The sequence below is a fragment of the Jaculus jaculus genome, chromosome 7 (genome assembly GCF_020740685.1).
Source record: "Jaculus jaculus isolate mJacJac1 chromosome 7, mJacJac1.mat.Y.cur, whole genome shotgun sequence".
Classification (NCBI taxonomy): Eukaryota; Metazoa; Chordata; class Mammalia; order Rodentia; family Dipodidae; genus Jaculus; species Jaculus jaculus.
The window spans coordinates 38,525,170-38,553,144 of record NC_059108.1 but is presented as its reverse complement, the minus strand read 5'-3'; the positions used below and the strand labels follow the sequence as shown (position 1 = coordinate 38,553,144).

Below are 27,975 nucleotides of genomic sequence, written 5' to 3'. Positions count from 1 at the left end.
ATTAATAAGAGTCTGTGTAATCTTACTAAATTCAATCCTAAATTCTTGTTTATTTCTTGGATACTTTAACAGCAAAGCTAGTATGAGAAAATATTTACCAGTAAAAAGCTCCACTTTACGTGTTAATCTTAATCTTTTTAATTTTTAAAAAAGCCCATTGTATATATTCATTCTCCATGGCCTCCTCCCACTATTCCCTTTTGTTCCCCTAGACAGTTTTGTGTGCATGTGTGTGTATGCAGATGCATATGCCCTGCCCAATGCATGCATAGGGTGTGTGTGTGTGTGTGTGTGTGTGTGTGTGTGTGTGTGCAGATGCATATGGCCTGTGTACTGCATGCAGAGTGTGTATATATGTGTGTGTGTGTGTATGTGTACAGATGCAAATGCCCTATGTAATGTATGCAGAGGGTGTGTGTGTGTGTGTATATATGTGTGTGTGTAGATGCATATGGCCTGTGTAATGCATGCAGAGTGTGTGTGTGTGTGTGTGTGTGTGTGCAGATGCATATGACCTGTGTAATGCATGCAGAGTGTGTGTGTGTGTGTGTGTGTGTGTGTGCAGATGCATATGCTCTGTGTAATGCATGCAGAGTGTGTGTGTGTGTATGTGTGTGCAGATGCATATGCTCTGTGTAATGTATGCAGAGAGAGAGAGAGAGTGTGTGTGTGTGTGTGTGTGTGTGTGCGTGCAGATGCATATGCTCTGTGTAATGTATGCAGAGTGTATGTGTTTGTGTGCAGATGCATATGGCCTGTGTAATGCATGCAGAGTGTGTGTGTGTGTGTGTGCAGATGCATATGCTCTGTGTAATGCATGCAGAGTGTGTGTGTGTGTATGTGTGTGCAGATGCATATGCTCTGTGTAATGCATGCAGAGTGTGTGTGTGTGTATGTGTGTGCAGATGCATATGCTCTGTGTAATGCATGCAGAGTGTGTGTGTGTGTGTGTGTGTGTGTGTGTGCAGATGCATATGCATATGCTCTGTGTAATGCATGCAGAGTGTGTGTGTGTATGTGTGTGCAGATGCATATGCTCTGTGTAATGTATGCAGAGAGAGAGAGTGTGTGTGTGTGTGTGTGTGCAGATGCATATGCTCTGTGTAATGTATGCAGAGAGTGTGTGTGTGTGTGTGTGTGTGCAAATGCATATGCTCTGGGTAATGTATGCAGAGAGAGAGAGAGAGTGTGTGTGTGCAGATGCCTTGTGTAATGCATGCAGAGGTCAGAGGAAATTAGGTGTTCTCTATATTGCTCTTCTGCCTTATTTTCCCTGAGACAAAGTCTCTCACTGAGCCTAGAGCTCCCCATTTCTTGGCTAGACTGGCTGACCAGTCAGTCTCAGTGATTTTTCTATCTTCACACATGCCTCCCCCCAGCCCTGGGGTCATAGTTATGTGTGACCATTTCCCAATTTTTTTAAATGGCTGATAGAGATGGACATCAGCCACGCTTGCTCAGTAAGTTCTCTTACCTGCAGAGCATCTCCCCAGCACCTGCCCCCACCAGATAGTTTTGTTTCTACTTTGATGTCATATGTACATACATGATTTTATGTATCTATGTAAAACCTAGTAACCACAATGCGAGAAAGCACATAGTTGGCTTTCTGAGATTAGTTTAATTTGCTTAATGTTGTTGCATCCCTTTTCTGGGGGCAGGGGGTGGTGTTGAGGCAGGGTCTTACTCTAGCTCAGGACAACTTGGCACTCACTCTGTAGTCTCAGGCTGGCCTCAACTCACAGCTATCCTCTACCTCTGCCTCCCTAGTGCTGTGATTAAACCACACCCATTATGTGGCTAGGAGATAGACAGCCTAGTGGGTAAGGTGTTTGCCTTGGGGCTTGAGGACCTGACTCCAATCCCCAGAGCTATGTAAAATGCTAGGCATGGTGGCACATGCTTATAATCCCTGTGCTGGTGAGGCAGAGGCAAGAAGATCCATGGTGTTCACTTACTAGTCAGTCTAGTCTAATTAGGGCAGTTGCAGACAAATAAGCAGCCTGCCTCAAAAAGGGGAGGAGGACAGAAGAAATGGTTTAGTGGTTAAAGCAATTGCCTTCAAAGCCAAAGAGTCCAGGTTTGCTTCTCCAGGTCCCATGTAAGCCAGATGTACATGGTGGTGCATGTATCTGGAGTTCGTTTGCAGGAGCTGGGGGCCTTGGTGTGCCTTTCTCTCTCTCTGTAACCCTCCCTATTTCTCTCTCTCAAATAAAGAAAATAAATTTTTTTAAGTAGATAGAAGTCCTGAGAAATGACACTTGAGATTGTCCTCTAGCCTCACATGGACATAGACACAGTGCACACATTTGAACATTCATACATACATTTAAAACTCCCTTGTTTAGACATACCACATTTTCTTTATCTATTCCTCTGATGTTGAACATCTAGCTATAGCTTAGCTACTATGAACAGTGCTGCAATATACATTGATGTGCATGTATCTCTGTGAAATGTTGATTTGGAGTCTTTGGGGTAAATGTTTTGAAGTAGAATAACTGGGTTATATGTATTTCTAGTCTGTTGAGAAACTTCCATTCTGATTTCCATGGTGGCTGGACTAGGTTATAATCCCATTACCAGTGCATAAGGGCTCTCTTTTGTCCATATCCTTGCCTGCATTTGTCATTTGATTTCTTTCACTCTTTTTTATGGAGGAAGTGATATGTATTAAAGCTTGAAGATCCAGGAGAAGTGTCCCAATGGCACTTTGGCCCCCTTTTTAAAGGACCAAGCAGAGAGAAGGAAGCCCCAAACCACAACAAGCAAGCAAGCACACTTCTGGAACTTCAGGCAGAGTCCCACAGTTTGTGTATCTTTAGAGGTGGCTGCAGATCTAAATTACAAACTTTAGTAAAATCCTGAATATATTGGGGGCCATCCACATTCTGCCCCTGGCCCCCAACAGATTTGTTACTATCTCATTGTAAATTGTATTTAGTCCAATTTTAAAGGTCCCCATAGTCTATCAATTGAAGATATTTTTAAAGTTCTAAGTCTTATCTGAGACTTAAGATAGTTTCTCTTAGCTGTGAGTCCTATAAAATCAAAACAAGTTACATACTTTTAATGTAAAGGTGCAGAGTAAACAATTTAAGTGTTAGAAGGTGTAATAAGGAGAGACTAGAACAATGCAAACTCAATAATCATCAAGCAAACATCTGTAGTTCAAGTCTGATATCATAACCAATGACCAGTAAGAAGTCTCTGGAATTTTTAAATTTCGCCCCTTCAGCTGGGAAAACCTCCATCCCAGGCCAACAGCCTCTATGGTAGTCCTTGCATAGTCCTGGTGTACCCAAAACATCTTCGGGTTCCCATGCAAAACACGGTAAATTTTCCAGTGGCTTTAACCAGCCTATCAGGGTCATCACATTTATGCTTTCAAAACCAATACCAGGTGTGCAAGACACAGCCATAGTCTTAATTCAGGGAAGAAATAAAACGTAACTTTGAACAGCAGGTTCCTTCTCCATTCAACTCTTTTCCAAAAGAGTTTGTATGTTAATGTGTTTGACAATAGCAGCTTCAACAAACAGTCTATGTGTCAGTAATTTTAAACTTGTTTGAGTTTTTTTCAACTTAAATCTTAAATCTCTCAGTCCCATATCTTTAGCCAAGTGCATTAGTCCATTACAAATTTAACCTCGATCAAACTTTCTGAACCTGGGCAGCAGAATGCAGCCAGCCATTGGGACAGTAGCCCAGCTCTAAAAATGTCTTCTGCAGTCTTTCCTTCCCCTTAGAAAGTTCATAAGACAAACTTCCAAATGTAATTTTCTCTGTATTTAGCATTTTCAAATTCTCATCAGAATAGTCCATAAAACTTATATATGGCATATTGCTCCAGAAGGCATCTTCAGTTGTAAGTACAAAGTCCATGTCCATTCCCCCAAAACCAAAGTTCCAAAAGACCAAAAGCCACATGATCAGATTCATCTCATCCACACCCCACTCCTGGTATCAATTCTGTAGTAGACAGCCTCAAGTCACTGGGATGAACTTCCAAATCAGGCACATGGAGGAGGGTATATTTATTGAAGCTTACAGATCCAGGGGAAGTTCCATAATGGCAGAGGAAGTTGCCCCCCTTGTCACAGGACCAAGCAGAAAGAGAGAAGCCCCAAGCCACCACAAGCAAGCAAGCGCACTTCTGGAACTCCAGGCAAAGCTCCTGTATTTTGCCTGTCTTTAGAGTGGAATTCCAATCCACCCCCACACCTTAAGGCTGGATCCTAGGATCCACCCACAGTGACACATCCTCTAGCCAGGTAGCTGCAGGTCTAAATTACAAACTTTAATAAAATGCTGATATATTGGGGACCATCCATTCAAACTACCATAGTGGGGAAGAAGGATGTCAATGGGAGGGGAAAAGGATAAGAGAAGGTAATTGGGTAAAATAAGATCAAAATATACATAAATAAATGATTGAAAATGTTAAACATAGAAAAAAATATAGATTTTTTTAAAAAAATTTAATTTATTAGTTTTCTTTTCAGCAAATACAGGCAGTTTGGTACCATTGTTTAGGCTCATCCATGATCTACCCCCTCCCAATGGACCCTCCTTGTTGATGTAAATGGGTTGTGCATTATGGAGTTAGCCCACAGTTATTGGTACAAGACCAACACAGAGAAAAATCAACTCCTACCAAATCAAAATATAGATTTTAAAAATAGTCTGTGTCACCTTGTAGCACATCCCAAAATTTAGTATTAAAAACCATCAATAAAAGCTTATAAAGTGACTCTTTGAGAAACTCATATTCCCTCTTGAATGTATACTTTTGCTCTATAATAAAACTTCCCCTAATTTTTTTAAAAGATATTTGAAATTTTTCATAAATGAAAAATGATCATGTTCACCTCTCAGTGGTGAGTTAATAAGTAGTTTGCTTCTAAGTTTTTATAGTCACTATTAATAAATTTTTTTAAAGTACCTCTCTTTCTTCCTCTTTAATCATGATGAGGTTGTCTGTCTCATGAAACTTTTTCCCTGGGGAGATTGCTCTATAATTGTCTTTTTTGTTCTTATGTTATCTTTACCTGCTTTTGGTAGTAGGGTTATACTGGCTTTGTAGCATTCCTTCCTTTCCTATTTTGTAGAATAGTTTGAAAAGCATTGGTGTTAGTTTTTCTTTGAAGTTCCAGTAGAATTAAGCAGTTAATCTATGATTTACTGCTGGACTGTTTTTTGAAACTATTTTTTGTGGTTGGGAGATTTTTATTTTAATTACTGCTTCAGTCATATTGCTTATTGTAGATCTGCTACTTTGCTTTATCATCCTAGTTTAATTTTGGTTGTCATGTGCATCTAAAGCCTCATCCATTTCTTTTAGATTTTCTAACTTAGTGAAATATAAGTTTTTAAAGTATATCCTGATAATTTTCAAAATTTCATTGGTATCCACTTTTGTTTCTAAATTTACTAATTTGGATCTTCTCTCTCTTGCTTTTTCTATGGGCTTGTCAATCTTGGTTATCTTTTTAAAGAACCAACTCTTCATTTTCCTTGATTTTTTAGAATAATTTTTCAGTTCCATTTCACCAATTTCTACCTTAATCTTAATTATTCATTTTTATCTACTGATTTGGGGTTTAGCTTGCTCTTGCTTTTCTGAGGCTGTAAGGTACATTGCTAACTTATTTATTTGAGATCTCTTGTCTTTTCCTGTAGGCACTTGTAGCTATAAACTTCCCTTTAAGGATATTTTCATTGAGCCGGGTGTGGTGGCACACACCTTTAATCCCAGCACTCGGGAAGCAGAGGTAGGAGGATCGCAGTGAGTTTGAGGCCATCCTGAGATTGCATAGTGAATTCCAGGTCAGCCCGGACCAGAGTGAAACCCTACCTCAAAAAAAAAAAAAAAAAAAGCAACAACAAAAGAATACTTGCATTGTATCCCATAGGTTTTGGTATGTTTTGTTTTCATTTTCTTTTATTTATTCATTTGCAGGCATGGAGATACAGACAGGGAGAGGGAGAGAGAGGAAGTGAGCATGGGCATACTAGGGCCTCTTCCGCTGCAAACAAATTCCAGATGTATGGGCCACTTTGTGCATCTGGCTCATGTGGGTACTCATGTGGGGAATTGAACTCTAGGTCATTAGACCTTACAGACAAACACCTTAACCACTGAAGCATCACTCTAGTCCCACTTTCTGTTTTTTGGTTTTTTTATTTGTTTGTTTTTTATTTGAGAGAGAGTGAGTGAGTATGGGCACACCAGGGCCTTAGCCACTGAAAACAAACTCCAGACACATGCACCACCTTGTGCATCTGGCTTACTTGGGTCCTGGGGAATCAAACCTGGGTCCTTGGGATTAGTAGGCGAAAGCCTTAACCACTAAGCAATCTCTCCAGCCCCTGTTTTTGATTTTTTGAGATAGAGTCTTGCTGTAGCCCATGCTAACCTGGAATTCACTCTGTAGTCTCAGGCTAGCCTCAAACTCATAGGGATCCTCCTACCTCTATCTCCCAAGTGCTGGTATTAAAGGCATGTGCCACCATGCCCAATTTTGTTTTCATTTTCATTTGATTCTAGGACTTTCTTGATTTCCTTTTGATTTATTTGATGGCTATTCATCATTCAAGAATGTGTTGTTCAATCTCCCTGTGTTTGTGCATGCTCTGTAGCCTTTTTGTTGTTGGTGGTGTTGTTCTGTAGAAACTCCAGATTTCGTGCCACCACCCACCTCTTCTGATAGCTGTCACCAGCTTTCCCCAGTTTCTTCCCTAGAGACCCTGTCGTACCCTCCTTGTGTCACCTACCATCTTCCAGGACCTCTAGTCTTGCTCTTACAAGACCTTATTTCCATTTAGACAAGCTTCCTTCATTAATATATTTCATTCTTCTTGTAATGTTTTTAAAGCAAAAGTAATTTTGCTATCTGTGGTAGTTTGAATGAATGTCCCCCCAGGGTCTCTAGCCACCTGGCTGAGGAGGTGTCACTGTGGGTGGATCCTGTTGTCCACCCCCAAGGTGTTACTGGGGAGGGGGACCGGATCTGAATTCCAGTGTAAGGAATCTAGAGTGCTTGAGTTCTGTCTGGGGTCCCTGCCATTTTTTGCTCTTGCTTTTGGTGGTGGGTTTTCTCTTTTTAGCCATTATGGAACTTCCTCTAGATCTGCAAACTTCGAATAAATCCTATTCTTCCCATAAACTGAGTCTGGTTTGGAGGTTCATCCTTCATGGGGAAGCTGGCTGTCTCTATGACTTGGGATCTCCTTGATAATCAGTAAGTTCTTATTTTAGTCATTTTGTGTATGTGTACATGTTTGTGTGTGTGGAGGCTGGAGAATAGCTTGGGGTGTCATTTTCAGGAACAGTCTACCTTTTATGTTTATTTATTTATTTGAGAGTGACAGACAGAGCGAGAAAGAGGCAGAGAGAAAGAGAGAGAATGGGCATGCTGGGGCCTCTAGCCACTGCAAACGAACTCCAGATGCATGCGCCACCTTGTGTGTCTGCTTTACGTGGATCCTGAGGAGTTGAGCCTCAAACTGGGGTCCCTAGGTTTCACAGGCAAGTGCTTACCCACTAAGCTATCTCTCCAGCCCCACTGTCTACCTTTTTTGAGACAAGGTCTCTCATTGGCCTGGAGCTTGACACATAGTCTAGACTGGCTAGCCCATGATCACCAGAGATCCACCTGTCAGCCTGTCTGCCTCTCCAGCCCTGGGATTACAAGCATGCATCCCCATGCCTGGTTTCTCTGTACACAGGTTCTAGAGACTGAACTGAGGCCTTCATGTTTATGGGGCAAGTGCTTTTCTGAGCGAGCCATCTCCCCAACTATGCTTCTTATCTTAATGAATATTATTTTGAATATGGTAAAATAGTATGCAACATTCAATTTACCATTTTATTCATTTGAGTCAGTTCAGTAGAATTTAATTCATGTACATTGTTGTGCCACCATCACCATCATTCTCCCCTGGAGCCCTTTCATCATCCCAAACTATCTGCATTAAACAACTTCATGTTTCCCCAGTGACTTGTTTTTAAAGGAGATAGAGACTATATTAAGCTTTATTTTTCTTTATGTGAACAAGCTTGTAATTATTTTTCTGATATGAGAAAGAGGGTTTTTTTTTTTTTTTTGCTAATAGAATGGCAAATGCAGAACCTACTGCAAAGGTGTATAATTTGTAAAATAGCTGAGTGGGCACAATTCTGATTTTCAGTTGCCCTAGGCACTTCAGTGCACTTCTGATAATGATTTTCCTTGGGCATGTATTTATACTGATAGGAATCACATCTATGCATAAAGAGAGGGCTTAATTATACATAACTACACACCAAACATGAGGTTTTACATTTTTTTACATATACTTTCTGATTTACAAAAGATGAGACAATTCTAATTGATATAAAATTTCTAAAAAGTAGTGTACCTTCCAAGCATGAAAGTCACATGCATGCGCTCTCCTTTCTGAGCACTGTTCCCATTGCAGTCTTCTCAGGGCCTGCTGGGACCTGAGGGTCACATAAATGCATAAAGCTGACCTAGGGCTTGGGGTGCAGTCAGTGGCAGAACAAAATTAGCTGAGTCCCTTTGAGAGTGACATTTCTCTACTCATTTGTCCAGAGCCAGATCACTAGAGCACTAAATGGTAAGAATAAAGGTACCCAGGGCTGGAGGGATGGCTTAGCAATTAAGGCACTCGCCTACAAAGCCAAAGGACCCAGGTGTGATTCCCCAGGACCCACATAAGCCAGATGCACAAGGTGGCCCATGCATCCAGAGTTCGTTTGCAGTGGCAGAATGCCTGGCACACCCATTCTCTCTCTTTCTCTCTTCCTGCCTCTTCCCCTCTCTATCTCTCAAATAAAAATAAAATATTTTTTTTTTAAAAAAAAAGGTAGCCAAGGCAGGCCTGGTATCACATGCCTATAATCCCAGCACTGTGGAGGGCTGAGGCAGGAGGATTAGTGTGAGTTCAAGGCCAGCTTGGGCTAGATGGTTTCAGGCTAACTTGGGCTTCATACACTCTGTCTCAAAAATAACAACACAAATGGCCGAGGTGCTAAAGTATTCTTGAGCCACTGTGCTAAACGCTCCTGTGTTGTGTCACTTAATCTTCACAATTCTGAGCGGTGGGAATGAAGTCCCATTTTATCAGTGAGAAAGCTAAGAAACAGAAAGGTCATATAATTTGCCCAAAGCGCCCAGTTAATAAGCAGCAGAAGGCAGGATCAAACCGAGCAGTCAAATGCCCTTGTTCCTAGCTTCTTTGTTAGCGTTTGCTCCTGGTCTGCTCAGGCTTGAAGGAAGGAGCCTTGGCAGACAGTCAGGGTCAAGCCAGAAACGCCCACTCGATGCCACACATCCCTCCATAGCTGGAGTGAGGGACTTGGCTGAGCCAAGGTCAGATACAAGGTCTGGAGGTGGAAGCCCTCCATTCAGGAAAGGACAACAGGAAGCAAAGGCCTCTTTCTAACAGCCATTTGTTACCTGGATAGGGAGGGAAGGAGGACACTGGTAGCACATTCCAGAGGAGTCTGGTCATCCACTGTGCTCTTACCTGCTGGTTTTGTGCTCCTGTGATTGCTGCATCTTTCCCAGAACTGCTCTTTCTCCCAGGAACTCCTTCCTAGAACTTAACTCTGGATTGCTTTGTCTTCTGCACACCTCCCTGAGAGCCTTCCTGTCCCACGGTAACTGATCGCGACCAGTTCTGAGGATCAGTGTAGGTTTATAAGAATGGATGCGGGAGTGAGACTGACTCTCCTCCTCACCCCTCCCCAATTTTCTCAGGAACATGGCCATATCTTCATGTCTTTTTAAAAAATTATTATTTATTTGCAAGCAGAACGAGAGAGAATGGGTGCACCAGGGCCTCCAGCCACTGCAAATGAACTCCAGATGCATATACATTTACATGGGTATTGGAGAGTTAATCCTAGGTCTTTTTTTTTTTTTGGTTTTTCGAGGTAGGGTCTCACTCTGGTTCAGGCTGACCTGGAATTTACTATGTAGTCTCAGGGTGGCCTTGAACTCACGGCAATCCTCCTACCTCTGCCTCCCGAGTGCTGGGATTAAAGGCGTGCGCCACCACGCCCGGCATTAATCCTAGGTCTTTAGGCTTTGTAGATGAGGTCCTTCACTGTTGAGCCATCTCCCCCGCCCCATATCATCATTTCTTTTCTATTATACCCCATGGTAATGCCCTCCCTCCCCCCCACTTACCCCTTTGAAAGAAGTTGTTATCTGGCAAAGACCCCCAAGTAGAGGCCTTTTTTTTTTTTTTTTTTTTTTGTTTTTCGAGGTAGGGTCTCACTGTGGCCCAGGCTGACCTGGAATTCACTATGTAGTCTCAGGGTGGCCTTGAACTCATGGTGATCGTCCTACCTGTGCCTCCTAAGTGCTGGGATTAAAGGTGTGCACCACCATGCTCGGCGTGAGAGGCCTATTCTGATATGGAGAAATACTGATGGATTTTTACAGAAATTAAAGAGACTTGAGCTACCTGTGTCCTAGACAACTTCAGAGACCTTGGCATAGCATCTGAACCCATTCAGACTCTGGGCATGTCTACACTCTGTTGCTGAACATTGAAGTTCGCCGTCCATACTCCATCCCTCCACCCCCAGCTAGACTGGCTGACCAGCAAGCCCCAATGATCCTCCTGTCTCCCTCCCCTCCTGACTTGCTTCTGGTTTTCTGCTCTCAGAGTTTATTCATCCAAACACAACTTAAAGTACACGGGGGTGACACGTCTTGCAGATGTTCCTGACCTCAAAGGATGTATTTGAAGGTGTTTCCATGAGTTCGTGAGTTTCTGAGTTAAACTTACAGTCCCACCTGTAGGTGGCAGGCTTCTGAATAATTTGCGAACCTTGAGTCATTGCGGTGGTTTGATTCAGGTGTCCCCATTTATGGCTTCCGAATGCTAGGTCCGTAGCCTGGTGGCAGTTTTAAAATTGAAACTCTGTTGGAGGTGTGTCGCTGTGCACAGGCTTACGGTGTTAGAGGCAGCTTCCCCCAGTTAGTGTTTGACACACTCTCCTGCTGCTGTTGCCCACCTCATGTCGGCCAGGGGGTGATGTCCAGCCTCTGTTCTATGGAGTAGGGATGAATTCCCATCATGGAGTTTCCACTCGAGTTTTTAAGCCAAAATAAACCCTTTCCTCCTACAAGCTGTCTTGGGTTGGGTGCTTTGTGCCAGCAATGAGGAGCTAAATGCAACCGTCATGTACCTTGTATCAGGAGAAAGCACGCTGCTCTTTGGTCTCCTGGAGGTCTCATTCTACATCTCTAAGCCCTGTGGTAGTTCCTATAGAAGTTGGCAATGCTGGGCTGGAGAGATGGCGTAGCAGTTAAGCGCTTGCCTATGAAGCCTAAGGACCCCGGTTCAAGGCTCAATTCCCCAGGGCCCATGTTAGCCATTAGCACATTAGCCAGATGCACAAGGGGGCGCATGCGTCTAGGGTTGGTTTGCAGTGGCTGGAGGCCCTGGCACGCCCATTCTCTCTCTATCTGCCTCTTTCTCTCTATGCCTGTTGCTCTCAAATAAATAAATGAAAATAGACAAAAATATATTAAAAAAGAAGTTGGCAATGCTTACTATATTACTCTTTTTTAATTTTTTTGTTCATTTTTATTTATTTATTTGAGAGTGACAGACAGAGAAAGAGGCACAGAGAGAGAGAGAGAGAGAGAGAGAGAGAGAGAGAGAGAGAGAGAGAGAATGGGCGTGCCAGGGCCTCCAGCCACTGCAAACAAACTCCAGATGCCTTGTGCATCTGGCTAATGTGGGATCTGGGGAATCGAGCCTTGAACCAGAGTCCTTAGGCTTCACAGGCAAGTGCTTAACTGGTAAGCCATCTCTCCAGCCCATACTCTTTAATAATTATAAATCAGGGGCTGGGGAGATGGCTCAGCAGGTAAGAATGCTTGCAATCCAAGCATGAAGACCTGAGTCTGGATCCCCAGCACCCCCATAAAAAGCTATGAATGGCCACTTATACCTGTAACCCCAGCACTGGGGGGAGGGAGACAGATCTCTGGGGCTTGCTGGTCAGCCAGTCTAGTGGGGGTGGGGGATGGAGTATGGACGGCGAACTTCAATGTTCGATAAGAGACTGTCTCAAGGAAATAAGACTGAACAGTGATAAAAGAGAACATCTAATGACCTTCTCTGCCCTTTGCACATCTGCACAAATATCTGCACACATAAACATATACCACATACATGCCTATGTACATACATAAGCATATACTATACACACATACAAATAATTATACATCAAATTAACCTAAAAATAATTTCAGATGCATTTTATACTAAGTTGTTCTAATTTTTTTTAATTTATTTGCAAGGAGTAAGAAAGAAAATATAAATGAATGGGCACCAGGGCCTCTTTCCACTCAAACAAACTCCAGATGCATGCACCACTTTGTGCACATGTATGTGGGTACTGGGGAATTGAACCCAGGCCATCAGGCTTTGTAAGCATGGTCCTTGAACTGCTGAGCCATCTCTCCAGCCCTAAGGCATAGTCTTGTTCTTTTTGAGACCAAATCATGCCCTGTATCCTAGGCTAGCCTCATACTTGGTATCCTCCTGCCTCAGCCTCCCCAGTAGTAGGAGTATAGATGTGTACCAGTATGCCTGAGTTCTGAAGCATAGTATTCATTTAAAAATGTGACAAAGTATTCCATATGCTATTGTGAAATTGCTGCATTGAGCAATAGTGACAGTGTAGAGATGAGCCATGGGAAGGGTTTTATATCATAAAGAAAAATATGACACACAGGTGCTGGAAAGATGGCTCAGCAGTTAAGGCACTTCCCTGTAAAACCTAAGGACCCAAGTTCTATTCCCCAGAACCCATGTAAAGCCAGATGCACAAGATGGTGCATGCATCAGGAATTCATTTGTAGTGGCTGAAGGCCCTGGTGTGCCCATTCTCATTTTTTTTTCTCTCTCTCTCTCCCTCCCTCCCTCCCTCCCTCCCTTTATCTGCCTCTCTATCAAACAATAAAAGTTTTTAAAAGCATGAAATATGGATTTCAGAAAGTGCCCTAAGAAGTACTAGCTGACACTATGGATAAAAATCTTTAGTCTCATTACACTCTTCTTTTGTGCCCACTGTTTTTTCTGTTTGTTTTATTTAAAAGAATAATGTGTATTTCAAAGATGAAAAGAGAAAACAGATTCTTCCCTAAATTACCACCTAAATCTGCTGTGACATAACTTTCCAAACTAAATGAATCTAAAGCCAATCAGTGGGTCTGGAGAGATGGTTTTAGCAATTAAGACACTTGCCTGCGAAGCCTAAGGACCCAGGTTTGATTCCCCAGAGCCCACATAAACCAAATGTACAAGGTGGCGCGTGCATCTGGAGTTTGTTCGCAGTGGCTAGAGCCCTTGATGCACACTTCTCTCTCTCTCTCCCCCTCTTTCTCTCTAATAATAAATTAAAAATATTTTAAAAAATAAAGGCAATCGGCCCTGATTTTATTTATTTCCTTACTTATGAGAAAGGTTGAGCCCTGGCTGGCCTCAACCTCACTGTGAAGCCAAAGCTGGCTTTGAACTTGTATTCCTTTTGTCCCCACCTCCCAAGTGCTAGGATTATAAGTATCCAATGCCACACTTAGCTAACTTTGTTTCCCTTATGTTGTTTTACTTATAGCCACTTGGAGCTAGTGACTATTTGGAACTATCAAAGAATTTTGATACAGTATTTTTACGAAACATTCCTCAGTTTTCCCTGGCAAAGCGGACTCAAGCTCGAAGATTCATAACTCTCATTGATAATTTTTATGATTTCAAGGTAAGGATATATTACATTTTCTTAAAACTAAGTATTTTGAACTGGGTATAATGGAACACACCTTTAATCTCAGCATTTTGGAGGCAGAGGTGGGAGTATCACCATGTGTTCAAGGCCACCCTGAGACTAGATAGTGAATTCCAGGTCAGCCTGGGCTAGAGCGAAACCCTATCTCAAAAAAAAACAAACAGAGATGAAGAGATAGCTCAGCAGTTAAGGCACTAACCTTCAATGCCAAATTATCTGGGTTTGCTTCCCCAGTACCCACATGAAGCCAGATGCAGAAGGTGGCAACCACATCTGGAGTTTGTTTGCAGTGGCTGGAGGCCCTCCCTTGTGTGCCCATTTTTTCTCTCTCTCCCTTCCTCTTTCTCTGTCAAATAAATAAATAACTTTTTAAAATTTTTTATTTATTTATTTGAGAGCGACAGACACAGAGAGAAAGACAGATAGAGGGAGAGAGAGAGAATGGGTGCGCCAGGGCTTCCAGCCTCTGCAAACGAACTCCAGACGCGTGCGCCCCCTTGTGCATCTGGCTAACGTGGGACCTGGGGAACCGAGCCTCGAACCAGGGTCCTTAGGCTTCACAGGCAAGCTCTTAACCGCTAAGCCATCTCTCCGGCCCAAATAAATATTTTTTAAAACTATATGTGTGTGTGTGTGTGTGTGTGTGTGTGTGTGTGTGTCAAACAAAACACTACCTATTGTGGACAGTGAAGTTAAATATCCTGTGTTGGAATCCTGGCTACAGCCATCCCTTCACCTGTCTTATGCCTCAGTTTTCTCATCTACATATTGGGAGAATAACACTATCGACCGTCATGGTTGTTTTGAGGACTACCAAGGCTGGGGTGGATAAAGTGGTGAGAACAATATTTGGCCCATGCTGAGTGAGCAGCGTACTTACTGTTTGTAGTAGCAGCAGGTGGCAGTGTAGTCAGACTCTGTGAGCAGGCACTCTGCCTCATTAATGATCCCGTCATCCCATCTTGAGCATCGCCTACAGCAGTGCACAGCACAAAGCCTGGTCCGGATCAAGAGCTCAGTGAGCATGTGTTGCCTGAACAAATGGTTAGACTGACAGGATGATGGATGAAGAAATGATTGAATGACTAGATGATCCTGGTACTGGTACTGAAATTCTTTTGCCTGTGGCCCAGAAACCCCAGTAACTAGCATGAGACCATCTTGCAGTCCTGTTTTTAATCCATGCATCTTAACCTGGATTACACAGCCACTGCCCACTCATGAAAGGCAGTATAGCATAGTAGATAAGGAACAGGCCCTGACTCCAAACCATCTATCCTGAAGAACAGCTTAGCTTCAGTGAGCTTCAGTAACTTTCACTACAAGGGGTAATAATGGTACTTAAAAGATCCTTTATGGGGGCTGCAGAGATGGCTTAGCAGTTAAGGCTTTTGCCTGCAAAGCCAGGACTCATGTTTGACCCTTCAGATCCCATATAAGCCAGATGCACAAGGTCACACAAGCACACAAGGTCACACGTGTGCACAAGATGGCACTCTTATCTGGGGTTCAATTGCAGTGGCTGGAGGCCCTGGCGTACCAACTCTCTCTCATAAAAAAAAAATACAGAAAAAAAAGGAGGCGTGAGGGATGGCTTAGTAGTTAAGGTCTTGTCTGCAAAGCCAAAGGACCCAGGTTCAACTCCCCAGGATCCACATAAGCCAGATGCCCAAGGTAGCACATGCATCTGGAGCTCATTTGCAGTGACTGGAGACCCTGGCATGCTATTTTCTCTCTCTCTCTCTCTCTCTCTCTCTCTCTCTCTGTCTCTGTCTCAAATAAATAAATAAAGATATTTGGAAAAAATTACAAAAAAATTATTTTCTATGAGGATGAAGTGAGTATGTAAAATACTAAGAACCTAGTCTAGCATATAACGAGCTCATCATAAAGGCAAGCCACTGTGCAGTGTATGTCTTAAGTATATATACTAACAGGTCTATGTGTAATTCAAAATTAATCAAACATTATTTTGCTATTGGAGGTATTTTCCCTCCCTAGTGTTTATACAAACTTAGAGCAATATTCTAAACTTGGTAGGACTTTGAGGGGTCAGAAGCAAGTAATAAGCTCTGCTGGGCAGGAAAAGTAAGGTTTTACTATTTAAAGGGGGAATGGTCTCATAAACCCCAGGCTGGCATTGGACTTCCTATATAGCTGAGGATGACCTTGAACTCTCCATCCTCCTGTCTCTATTCCAAGTGCTTAAATTGCGAGTATTGAACCACTACCTCCTGCTTAAGTGGTGCTGGGCATCAAGTCTGCGGCTTTGTACATATAGGCAAGCACTCTACCAATGGAGCTTTACCCCCCGCTCCCCGTTCCAAGGTGGTTTTTGTTCGTTTGTTTGTTTTTGCTTGCTAGCTTTGAGGCAGTGTCTCACTCTAGCTCAGGCTAACCTGGAATGCACATTGTAGCCCAGACTGGCCTTGAACTCACAGTGATTCTCTTGCTTTAGCCTCCCAAGTGCTGGGATTAAAGGTGTAAGTCACCATGCATGGCTTCATGGTGAGATTTTAAAGTTTCATTCAACATTGTTCATTCAACAGTCCTTAGGAGGCCAAGCACAGTGTTAAGCAAGTGCAGATTATCAGTGATGGTAAGCAAGGACACAGTGCCCGTCTTCATGCTGAGGGCAACGTGAATCTATGTTCACAGAGGCCTGTGACCAGCCACCACTTTGAGAAGACTTCTAGAGAGAGAACTGTGTGCCATGGGGCCTAGGGGACAGCACACTGATCCGGGCTACTTAAAATCCAGGTTCTAGAGCCCACACTATCCCCACCCCAGCAAATACAGACCAGGCCTGGGTAGGACCAGGCCACCTTCACATACTCCTTGGGTATTCTTTTTTTTTTTTTTTTTTTTTTTGAGTTACGGTCTTGCTATAGCCCAGGCTGACCTGGAATTTACTATGTAGTCTCAGAGTGGCCTCAAATTCACAGCGATCCTCCTCCTCCCTCTGCCTCCCCCCACCCTCCGGGGCTGGGATTAAATGCCCAGTGTCAAGTATTTCTTATAAACACTCAAGGTCACTGGGGATGACATCGGGCACCAGGGTAGGCAGTTTGTAGCAAGAGCCTAGGATGGCTATGGCAGGCATGGAAGGCAGCCATCCGGCCCTGGTGGGCCATGCAAAGGAAGCCTAGTAGTCACCCAGTGAAATCTGATGCTCACCCCCCAGGAAGTAGCGACGGCTGAGCTCAGGGAGCTGGGCCCAAGGGTGTGAGCGGCTGCCCTCTGCAGAGACCCTGCGACACTCAGTGCAGCTCATGAGCCCAGGGGTGGTGCTGGTGCTGTTGTTACAGGGCAAAAGGCTGTAAGAAGGAAGTGGCAGAAGAGCATCAGTCAGTGGTCTTAGGATGGAGGATCAAGAATCAATGCCCTAAAGAAAATGTATGGCCCCTTAGTTCACCCCTTAATCCTACCTCACCCCCACCTTTCCACTTCTTCTTTTAATATTTAATTTATTTAATTTGAAAGGGAAAGGGAGGGAGGGAAGAAGGGAGGGAGAGAGCGGGCATGCCAGGGCCTCTAGCCACCACAAATGAACTCCAGACACAGGCACCGCCTTATGCATCTGGCTTTATGTGGGTCCTGGAGAATCGAACCTGGGTCCTTTAGCTCCTTAACCACTGAGCCTTCTCTCCAGCCCTCCACTTCTTATTTAAAAGACTAAAGATTTTTCTGGCAATATGATGGAATATCCAATTGACTCTCCTAATATTTGTTGTCACTCAACTACACATTTAGAGACTATATTCTTTTTCTTTTTCTACTTCTTTTTTTTTTTTTTTTGGTTTTTGAGATAGAGTCTCACTTTTTAGCCCAGGCTGACCTGGAATTAACTATGTGTTCTCAGGGTGGCCTCATACTCACAGTGATCCTCCTACTCTGCCTCCCAAGTGCTGGATTAAAGGCATGTGCCACCATGCCTGGCAAGAGTATACTCTTTTTTAATATAATTTTTTTCTTTAATTAATTAATTTATTTACTTATTTAGTTTTTTAAATTTTATTTATTTATTTGCAATCAGAGAGACAGAGAATGGGCATGCCAGGGCCTCCAGCCACTGCAAACAAACTCCAGATGCATGTGTCTGTGTGCATCTGGCATACATGGGTCCTGGGGAATCAAACCTGGGTCCTGTGACTTCACAGGCAAACACCTTAACTGCTAAGCCATTTCTCCAGCCCAAGAGAGCATACTCTTTTTTTTTTTATTTTATGTTTTATTTTATTTTTCTTAATTATTTATTTATTTATTTGAGAGCGACAGACACAGAGAGAAAGACAGATAGAGGGAGAGAGAGAATGGGCGCGCCAGGGCTTCCAGCCTCTGCAAACGAACTCCAGACGCGTGCACCCCCTTGTGCATCTGGCTAACGTGGGACCTGGGGAACCGAGCCTTGAACTGGGGTCCTTAGGCTTCACAGGCAAGTGCTTAACCGCTAAGCCATCTCTCCAGCCCAGCAGACATTATTCTAAAGTGTATTCATGGAAATTTACCAAATAGGGTGTGCCCACCTAAATAATGAAAAATATCATTTGTGATATCATAAGTGCTAATCTTGAAAATAAATCTGGAGTTCTTTAGGAAAAGCATGTTTGAAGCCAGGCTTGGTTTGCACGCTGTAATCCTAGTGCATGGAAGACAGAGGGAAGGAGATGAGTTCAAAGTCAGCCTAGGCTTATAGCAAGACCTTATCTAGAAAATAAAATAAAATAAAATGAAAAAGAAGTATACGTTATATTTAAACTAATGATTTAAAATGAATAAAAGATATCAAAGCTGTTTTCTTCAATGTGTGATCATACCTGCACCTTCACCCAAATACTTAGATAATAAAGAAATGTTGAGGCTCACATGTCTTTGAAGAAGGTAATAATAATAATAATAATGCACTGAATTTGCCACTGGCCATGTAGCAAGTAGTATCTACCTCTTCACAATGCAACTGGGAATGGCTTTCATGCAGATAGCTGGTCATCAGCTCCAGCTAGCCAGGGGTACATTTAAAAGAAACAAAAAAAGTCTCCTTGCCAAGCATGGTGGTGCACACCTTTAATCCCAGCACTTGCGAGGCAGAGGTAGGAGGATCACTGTGAGTTTGAGGCCAACCTGAGATTACATAGTGAATTCCAGGTCAGTTTAAACTCGAATGAGACCCTATTTGAAAAACAAAAAACAAAGTCTTTCTCTCCATTCTGGAGCTGGGGAGTCCAAGAGCGCGGCTGAGGCAGGTCTTTGTGGAGTCCTCATGCCTCCATCAACCCCCCCCCCCCGCAAGGCCTCTCCTCATGGTACTTTTGCTTTAGAATTGTTTCAACATGCATTTTAGAGGGGACATAACCCTTCAAATCATGGCAGTAATGCAGAGAGCGAGCCTGGGCTAAGACCGCCGCAGGCCTGGGCACTCCCAGTGAGCGGGGCATAAGCCATGGGGCAGTATTGAAGAGAGCGCTGCATTTTCAAATACCACAACTACAAACAGCCAGAGACAACCTGGACACTTTACAAGCCAAGATCCCCAGCTCCTTGATGTGACTGATGGATTTTTAGTTGGTGGCAATTTGTCTTACTCGAGGCAGAGTCCCACCATGAGCTCATTTTCCTGTATTTCAGGTGCGCATAATTTGCTCCGCAGCGGCTCCTATAGCAAGCTTATTTCTGCATCAACATCATGACAGTGAGTTGGAGCAAAGCAGAATACTGATGGATGATTTGGGGCTGAGCCAGGTAGGCAATATTAACATAATCTCTTCTTATTATAAAACGGCTTCATTGTCTTGGGTTGGATACATGGCTATGTTGTGAAGAAGGGATGCAGCGTATAGTTAACCACTGAGTTGCTGCTTTCTTCTAAAGCCAGCATAGCCGACTGACTCTCACTATCACTAAGTTTAGAGAATTGCCCTCTTAGAACGAAGGAATGCTTGCTGATCATTAAGGTGACGCTTGATTTTGCACACGGCAAAAACAAGATCCAGAGACGCGGATAACAGGCCCCAGCCACTGCTGAAAGACAGCCAGCCAGAGCTGCCTGCCTGCTGGGGCTACGACTGCACTCAGGCGCCCTGTCCCAGACCACACTGCCCTTTCTGGATGGCTTTCTTCCTAATTGTTGGACTTGGAGTTCAGGACACAATATCCAAAGGTGGAGACTGGCTGGCCTGGGCCCACAGAGTGCCTAGCAAGGCTCTGACTTAAAAAGAAATCCATGGTTCATCTCCTAGACTTTCATTCAGTTCAGCAAACGTTTCTGGAGCCCCTGTGGGTGCCAGGCTCAGGGGACACTTTGTAGGGAACAGACTGATTGATGCTCTTGGCCCTGTTTTCCTAGAGCTTGAGTCTGTATGCATCAGAGGTCAAGGACAAGTGGCTTTGCATTTCCCTTTTCTGTAAGAACATTACAGGGTTTAGTCCTGAACTCTCAACAACTGAAATATTAGTCAGAATATCAAGTTGTCAATGCTGACCCCCAAGAAAAGGATCCCATTCTTCAAAAATGAAAGCCCATTTAGAATGAGGAGCCAGTTCCTTACTGACCTGAGTAGAAGTTAAACATTTTTAGGAGTTTGGAAGAATAAGGCCAATGATGCATATAAAAATGAAACTTTGGGTCTGGCTAGATGGCCCAGTGGTTAAGGTACTTGCCTGCAAAGCCTAACAACACAGATTCAATTCCCCAGTATCTATGTAAAGCCAGATGCACAAAGTGGCACATACATCTGGAGTTCATTTGCAGTGGCTACAGGCCCTGGTGTGCCCATTCTCTCTCTCTCTCTTTTTCTGCGTGCAAATAAATAAATTTTTGAAAGTGAACTTTGAAAATATTACTAGGGCTGCAGGGAGACTCAGTGCTTAAAGGCACTTGCTTGCAAAACCTGTGGGCCCAGGTTCAGTTCCCTAGTACCCATGTAAAGTCAGATGCAAAAAATGGCACATGCATCTATAGTTCATTTGCAGAGGCAGGAGGCCTTGGCATGTCCATACTCTCTCTTTTTCACTCTCTCATTCCCCCTTCTGTTTCAGATAAATAAAATGTTTTTAATATTTTTATTTTATTTAGTTATTTGAGGGGAAATGAGAGAGATGGTTGGGGGGGGGGCAGATAGAGAGAACCAGGGCCTCTAGCCACTGCAAATGAACTCTGGATACATGAGCCAACTTGAGCATCTGGCTTATGTGAGCACTGGAGAATTGAACCTAGTTCCTTAGGCTTTGCAGGCAAGTGCCTTAACTGCTAAGCCATCACTCCAGCCCAAATAAAATATTTTTTTAAAAGAAAATATTGGTGATACACACCTTTAATCCTAGCACTTTGGAGGCAGAGGCAGGAGGAGTGCCATGAATTTGATGCTAACGTGAGACTACTGAATTCCAGGTCAGCCTCGGCTAGTGGGAGACCCTACCTTGAAAAAGGAAATATTATTACTTAAACCTATGCGTATGTCTTGGTCTGTTCAGGCTGCAATAGCAAAATGTCATGAAATGTGTGGCTTATATACAATAGAGATGTACTTCTCATAGTTCTGGAGTCTGGAAGGTTTAGGATCAAATTTAATTTAATTTAATTTGGGTTTGGCTTTTTTTTTTTTTTTTGAGGTAGAGTTTTCCTCTAGCCCCAGGCTGACCTACAGTTCACTCTGTAACCTCAGAGTGGCCTTGAACTCGAACCTCTGACTCCTGAGTGCTAGGATTAAAGGCATGCACCACCACTCCCAGCCACATATTTTTTTTCAGATATTTATTTATTTATTAGAGACAGAGAGAGAGAATGGGCACACCAGAGCCTCTAGCCAGTGTAAATGAACCCCAGATGCATGCACCACCATGTGTATCTGGCTTACGTGGGACCTAGAAAATCAAACCTGGGTTAAACAAGAAACTTCACCACTAAGCCATCTTTCCAGCCCTGATTTTTTTTGTTGTTGTTGTTTGTTTGTTTTTTTTACCCTGAAGTAGGGTCTTACTCTAGCCCAGGCTGACCTAGAATTCACTATGTAGTCTCAGGCTAGCCTTGAACTCCCAGCGATCCTCCTACCTCAGCCTCCCGAGTGCTGGGATTAAAGGCGTGCACCACCATGCCCAGCAGCCCTAGTTTTTTGTTTTTTAAACAGAAGTGCATTTAATGCAAATCTGTTATTTCTTTATTTATTTGAAAGTAATAGACACACACACAGAGAGGGGGGGGTAGATAGAGAGAAAATGGGCCCACCAGGGCCTCCAGCCACTGCAGCTGAACTCCAGGTACATGTGCCCCTTGTGCATCTGGCTTATGTGGATCCTGGGGAATCAAGCCTCGAACCAGGGTCCTTAGGCTTCACAGGCAAGCACTTAATTGCTAAGCCATCTCTCCAGCCCCCAACCGGGGTTTTTAATTAAAGCCTACTTCCTGGTTCATAGACCACTGTTTTGTTTTTGTTTTTGTTTTTGCTGTTGTTGTTGTTCGGTTATTTTCCATAAAAACCTCATGTGGTAGGAGAGGGCCCTCTTTTTAAAAACATTTTTATACTTTATTTATTTATTTGAGAAAGGGAGAGAATGGGTGCTTCAAATGAACTCCAGATACATGTGCCACCTTGTGTATCTAACTTACGTTCTTGAGGGTTCCACCCCAAAAGCCCTATCTCTAATACCTTGGAGGTTAGAGTTTCCACAAACTACAGCTTTTAAAAGGACACAAATGTTCAGACCATAATAATGTAGAAATAAATAAAGGCTCATAGCCCCCTGCGCTGGAATTATTGGAAAGGTTGGTTCTCAAAGAGCAATACTTAATCCAGGCACTGTCTTTGACAATTTGAAAAAAATATACTTGAGGGGATAAAGTCAGCTTCTAATCACAGGCTCTTAGATTTCCCCCTAAGCATTAGGGTTCAGAAAGAGGCTCAGCAGTCGGTGCCAGTCATGAAGAAGTCAGGGAATGTGACATCTGGGTCACGGAGGGCTGCATAAGAGCCAACCTCCAAGGAAAGAAAGAGAAAGCCAGGTCCCTCTCCATGGGCACAAGCCCCAGTGCCATCAGTCCCCGGGTGGTTTTTGGCCTTCCAGGGATTTGCAGCATAAGCTTCAGCAGGGGACCGGGCAGCTGAGGACCCAAAGCAGCTCTGGCCTTTGCAAAATCCATTCCTAGGCATGTTCTTTTTTTTGTCACACAGCCTGGAAAAGGCTCTTCAGAGAGTAACCACTGTTCATGCTGCTGCCCAACTTATCAAAATCATTGGGTGTGTGCGCACACACCCACACGTGTGCTATTTGTTTTTGTTTTTGTTTTTGCCTTTTGAAACACAGTCTCACCATGTAGCCCTGACTGGCCTTGAACTTGTACCCTTCCAGCCTTAGCCTCCCTAGTGCTAGGATTATAGGCATAAGCCACCACATCCTGCAGAATACCATTTTTGCCATCAGGTACCATCAGAAAGGAATCTTTTTCTCTCTGAAATATTCCTTTAGATTTTGTAGAGAACTTTCATTCTGGGTTTTCTGGTATTGTCTGGGCTTTAATTTTTCCTCTGATTTTTTTTTTTTTTTTTAACTAGGCTCTGTTTATTGCATGTCCATTGAGATCATTTGATTCTTTTGTCGTTTTCACTGGCGCTGGGTTTTGTCTGTGTGTGTTTGCACCCAGGACTCGGCAGGACTCTCCATGTTCACCGGAGAAGAGGAAATCTTTGCATTTCAGCGCACAATCTCCCGGCTCACAGAAATGCAGAATGAACAGTACTGGATCGAAGGGGACAGGAGCCAGAAATAACTGTCACTTTCAGATGAATAAAATGAGGCAAATGGTTAACCCAGGGAGAACTCTGCATTGTGCGGCTTGAAGGAATCATTTTCTCATCATTAATTATGTACTTTGTCCTTGGACCACTTTCATCTCAAATTGCTGTCGATGATATAGTGGATTAGTCAGCTAAAGACTTACCACTTTTATGGATCTACTTTTTTGCCTATTTATTTGGCCTAATTTCTGCATCTTGAAGTGAAAATCGTCACACCTGAAGATTACCATAAAACCTGATGCCTTAAACACACAGTCAAAACAGCATGTCCAGATGTCACCCAGCTTTGACGGATGGTGCTTACACCTTAGGAACATGTCTTTTATAGGAAAGAGGAAAATGCCTACATTTCAATTCATGACAAAGAAAGCTGTCTCACCTTATTTTAAACGGGAGGGAATAACATCTTAGAATATCGGCTGATGTAGGTGTTTTTGTTTTCTGTTTGACTATGAATTATATTAAAGTCCTCATTCCGGAGAGAGTATGTTTCCTAACCCTGAGATCGAGGTTGGCAGGCTACCTGATCATGTGAGGACACAGTTGCCTGGGAAAAAGGAGGATAATACACCGTCAAGGAAGGAGCAAGTATGAAATTCCAACTGGCAGGCAGATCTGGCCTCTGAAAGACGATGTGGGAGGGTGGGTACCAGGAAAGGGACCAGTGAGACTCAGTGTCCAGGAAATAGCCACAGCACTAGCCGCAGAGCAGACAGCTACTTACCTACCTCCCCGAGGCCAGCTGACCCTGGACAGCGTCTCCTGCCCACTGTGCACCCACACCGCTCTCATCTCAGACAGCCGCTGCGACCTGTGCTCTCAGTCGGCACAGCTGGAATCAGCAGTAAATAGGAAAGAACACTTGGCAAATCTTTAGTAAATAAAAGCTGATTCTGGGCTGGAGGGATGGCTTAGCAGTTAAGGTGTTTGCCTGCAAAGCCAAAGGACCCAGGTTCAATTCCCCAGGACCCACATGAGCCAGATGCACCACAGGGCGCACACATATGTTTGCAGTGGCTGGAGGCCCTGGCATGCCCATTCTCTCTCTCTCCCCCTGTCAAATAAAAATAAATAAATAAAAGCTGATTCCTCCTTCATTGAGCTCGTTTGATTCACTTAAGGAAAACCCTTCTTTGCTAAGTATTGCCACAAATACTGAGTACTGAGGCCACTGAGAGGATCTGAAATCACTCTTCAGAAAATAAAAAGAAAAATATGAAATGCACCAAGTCACGTGAAAATCAAGTATGGGGGAGGGGCAATGGCTCAGTTAATAAGACACTTGTTGCACAAGCATGGGGACCTGAGTTCAGATCTAGCACCGAGTGGGGTGGCAGCCACCTGTACCCCAGCATGAGGGAGGCAGAGGTGGAATCCTCCGCTCTGTGAGCTCTGGGTTCCAGTGAGAGACCCTGTCTCAGGAGATGAAAGAGGAGAGGAGTAGAAGACATGGAGCATTAACTATTAGCCTCCACATGCACATACATGAGCATATGCACCCCACACACTGGAGACCACAAGCTTATAAACATGCACATACATGCCTGCACACCACATGCATGTGCAAAATAAATCAAGTATAATGGGGAGCAGGTATAGATGAACTGGTTAATACAGTCGGTCTGGAGAGATGCTTTAGCAGTTAAGGGACTTGCCAACAAAGCCAAAGGACCCAGCTTTGATTCCCCAGTACCCATATAAAACCAGATGCACAAGGTGACGTATGCGTCTGGAGTTTGTTTGCAGTGGCTAGAGGCACTGACATGCTTATTCTCTCTCTCCCTCTCTACTGCCTTTGTTCTCTCTCAGATAAATAAAACGATACAGTTGTTTACGTAAATCGGCTCTTTCAAGTTCCTTTCTGCATGTGCATACAGTTGTGATGTGTGCACACATACGTGCTAATGCAGCACCCACGCACTCATCCGTGATGCTGTGAACACGCATGCAGCAGCAGAGACCCTCCGGTGTCCCCCTCCATCCCTCACCCACCCACCTAGGTTTTTCCTTACAGATTCTGGAGCTTGTCCTTCCCAAGCCCCAGCTATTCTCCAGTCTCTGCTCCCCATAAGACCGAGGTTATAGACATGTGTGGCATGCCCAGCTGCTTAGGTGGTCTCTGGAGATTCAAATTCAGGAGTTCTCAGGCACCCCCCAGGGCCTTATGCTTGCATAGGAAGCACCTGCCAACCCCAGCTATTTACTATTTAATAATTCATCCACATTGGATTACCTTGGACATTAACTGATATCAAGAAGAGAAGGGCTAGAAAGATATAGCTCTCTCTATCTGCCTTTCTTTCTCTCTCCCTCTCATGCATAAGTAAAATTTAAAGTAATAAAAATTGTGTTATTTGAGAGAGAGGAGAGGAGTATGAATGCCCCAGGGCCTCTTGCTGCTGCATACAAACTCCAGATGTATGCACTGCTTTGTGTGTCTGGCTTTATATGGGTACTGAGGACTTGAACCCAGGCCAACAGGCCTTGCAAGAAGCACCTTTAACCACTGAGCCATCTTAGAGCCTTCAATACCTTTTTTTAAAAATTTTTTTTTTGTTATTTTTGTTTTTGTTTATTTGAGAGGGACAGAAAGAGGCAGATAGAGAGAGGGAGAAAGAATGGGCATGCCAGGGCCTCCAGCCACTGCAAATGAACTCCAGACGCATGCGCCCCCTTGTGCATCTGTCTAACATGGGTCCTGGGGAGTCAAGCCTCGAACCGGGGTCCTTAGGCTTCACAGGCAAGCGCTTAACCGCTAAGCCATTTCTCCAGCCCTCGATACCTTTTTTTGAGGCTCTAGCAGAGTGCAGGTGCTCTGTACCCTTGACCAAAAAAGAAAAAAAAAAAAAACAGGTCTTTGCCTAATAAGGAAGGTTGTATTATTTTCTTTGGGGTTTTTTGTTGTTGTTGTTGTTTGTTTGTTTTGTTTTGAGGTAGGGTCTCACTGTAGCTCAGGCTGACCTGGAATTCACTCTGTAGTCTCAGGGTGGCCTTGAACTCACGGCGATCCTCCTACCTCTGCCTCCTGAGTGCTGGGATTAAAGGCGTGCGCCACCACGCCCGGCTGTGTTCTTCAACAGTTGCAGCTGCAGGGAGGCAAACATGGGATGGAGGGGGGATGGGCACACCTCCTATCCAGTCAGATCAACCAATCAAATTTGATCACCAGTGGGTAACAGGTGTCCCAGCCAGATGTTCTTCACATCCAAAGTTAGGTGTTTGGGGCCGGAGAGATGGCTTAGTGGTTAAGGCGCTTGCCTGCAAAGCCCAAGGACCAAGATTTGATTCCCTAGGGCCCAATTAAGCCAGATGCACAAGGTGGGGCATGCATCAGGAATTTGTTCATAGCAGCTGGAGGCCCTGACATGCCCACTCTCTTATCTGCCTCTTTCTCTCTCACTCTCCCTCCCTCCCTCTCAAATAAAATAAATAAATAATCAAATATTAAAAGACAGGTGTTTGAGATAAAATTTTACTTCACATGGAAGCAATGATGTAGTATCAGGGCCTTGATTCAATACATACAAACCTATCTTATTCTCAGTGTAGCTGACCTATAATTTTGGTACTCAGGAACTCAGCCTTTAAAATATCATGTGAGGGCTGGATAGATGGCTTAGTGGTTAAGCGCTTGCCTGTGAAGCCTAAGGACCCCAGCTCAAGGCTCAATTCCCCAGGACCCATGTTAGCCAGATGCACAAGGGGGCACACGCGTCTGGAGTTCGTTTGCAGTGGCTGGAGGCCCTGGCGTGCCCATTTTCTATCTGCCTCTCTCTCTCTCTGTCACTCTCAAATAAATAAATAAAAATGAACAAAAAAATTAAAATATCATGTGAGGGGGATTGGAGGGATGCCTTAGCAGTTAAGGCACTTGCTTGCAAAGCTAAAGACCCAAGTTTGATTCCCCAGTACCCACGTAAGATGTATGCGGAGAGAAGTGCAAGCAGGCTTTTTCTGGGCTTGGCCTAGGGTCAGGAAGGAATAGGATGGGGTTCACACGGTGACTGGAAATGGTACCTCTTCATTCTGATCTCTTCACAAGTCTCTTTCACAGACAGCACACACACACACAAAGAAATCTTCAAGTTACCAGGAAACAATATGGCAACATTGCTGAAAGGAAAGCCAATGGTGAGCATCCTTTCTCGGAAGCTGGCTTTCAGTTGTTTTTCAGCTATTGGAATCTTTGCAAATTCATAATGAGATGGGAATGGGACTGAAGCTGCTGCAGTCAGGTTCACATTGCTGCAGAAATCACCCTACCAAGAGCAGCTTGTGGGAAAAAAAAAAAGGCTTATTTTGGCTTACAGACTTGAGGGGAAGCTCCATGATGGCAGGGAAAATGACAGCATGAGCAGAGTGTGGACA

The 27,975-nt window shown here is 43.8% G+C and overlaps 1 protein-coding gene across 3 annotated transcripts in view; it reads left to right on the top strand.

The window, feature by feature from the left end:
- Positions 1-24,617, top strand: part of Afg1l (AFG1 like ATPase) — a 234,491-nt gene extending 209,874 nt beyond the window's left edge. For all 3 annotated transcript variants that reach the window (XM_045155614.1, XM_045155617.1, XM_045155615.1), the window contains 3 exons: positions 13,652-13,792; positions 19,445-19,558; positions 23,454-24,617. In XM_045155614.1, the coding sequence (XP_045011549.1) occupies positions 13,652-13,792; positions 19,445-19,558; positions 23,454-23,579 (381 nt within the window). In that variant the 3' untranslated portion in view covers positions 23,580-24,617. The remainder of the gene's footprint in view (positions 1-13,651; positions 13,793-19,444; positions 19,559-23,453) is intronic.
- The last annotated feature ends 3,358 nt before the right edge of the window (positions 24,618-27,975 follow it).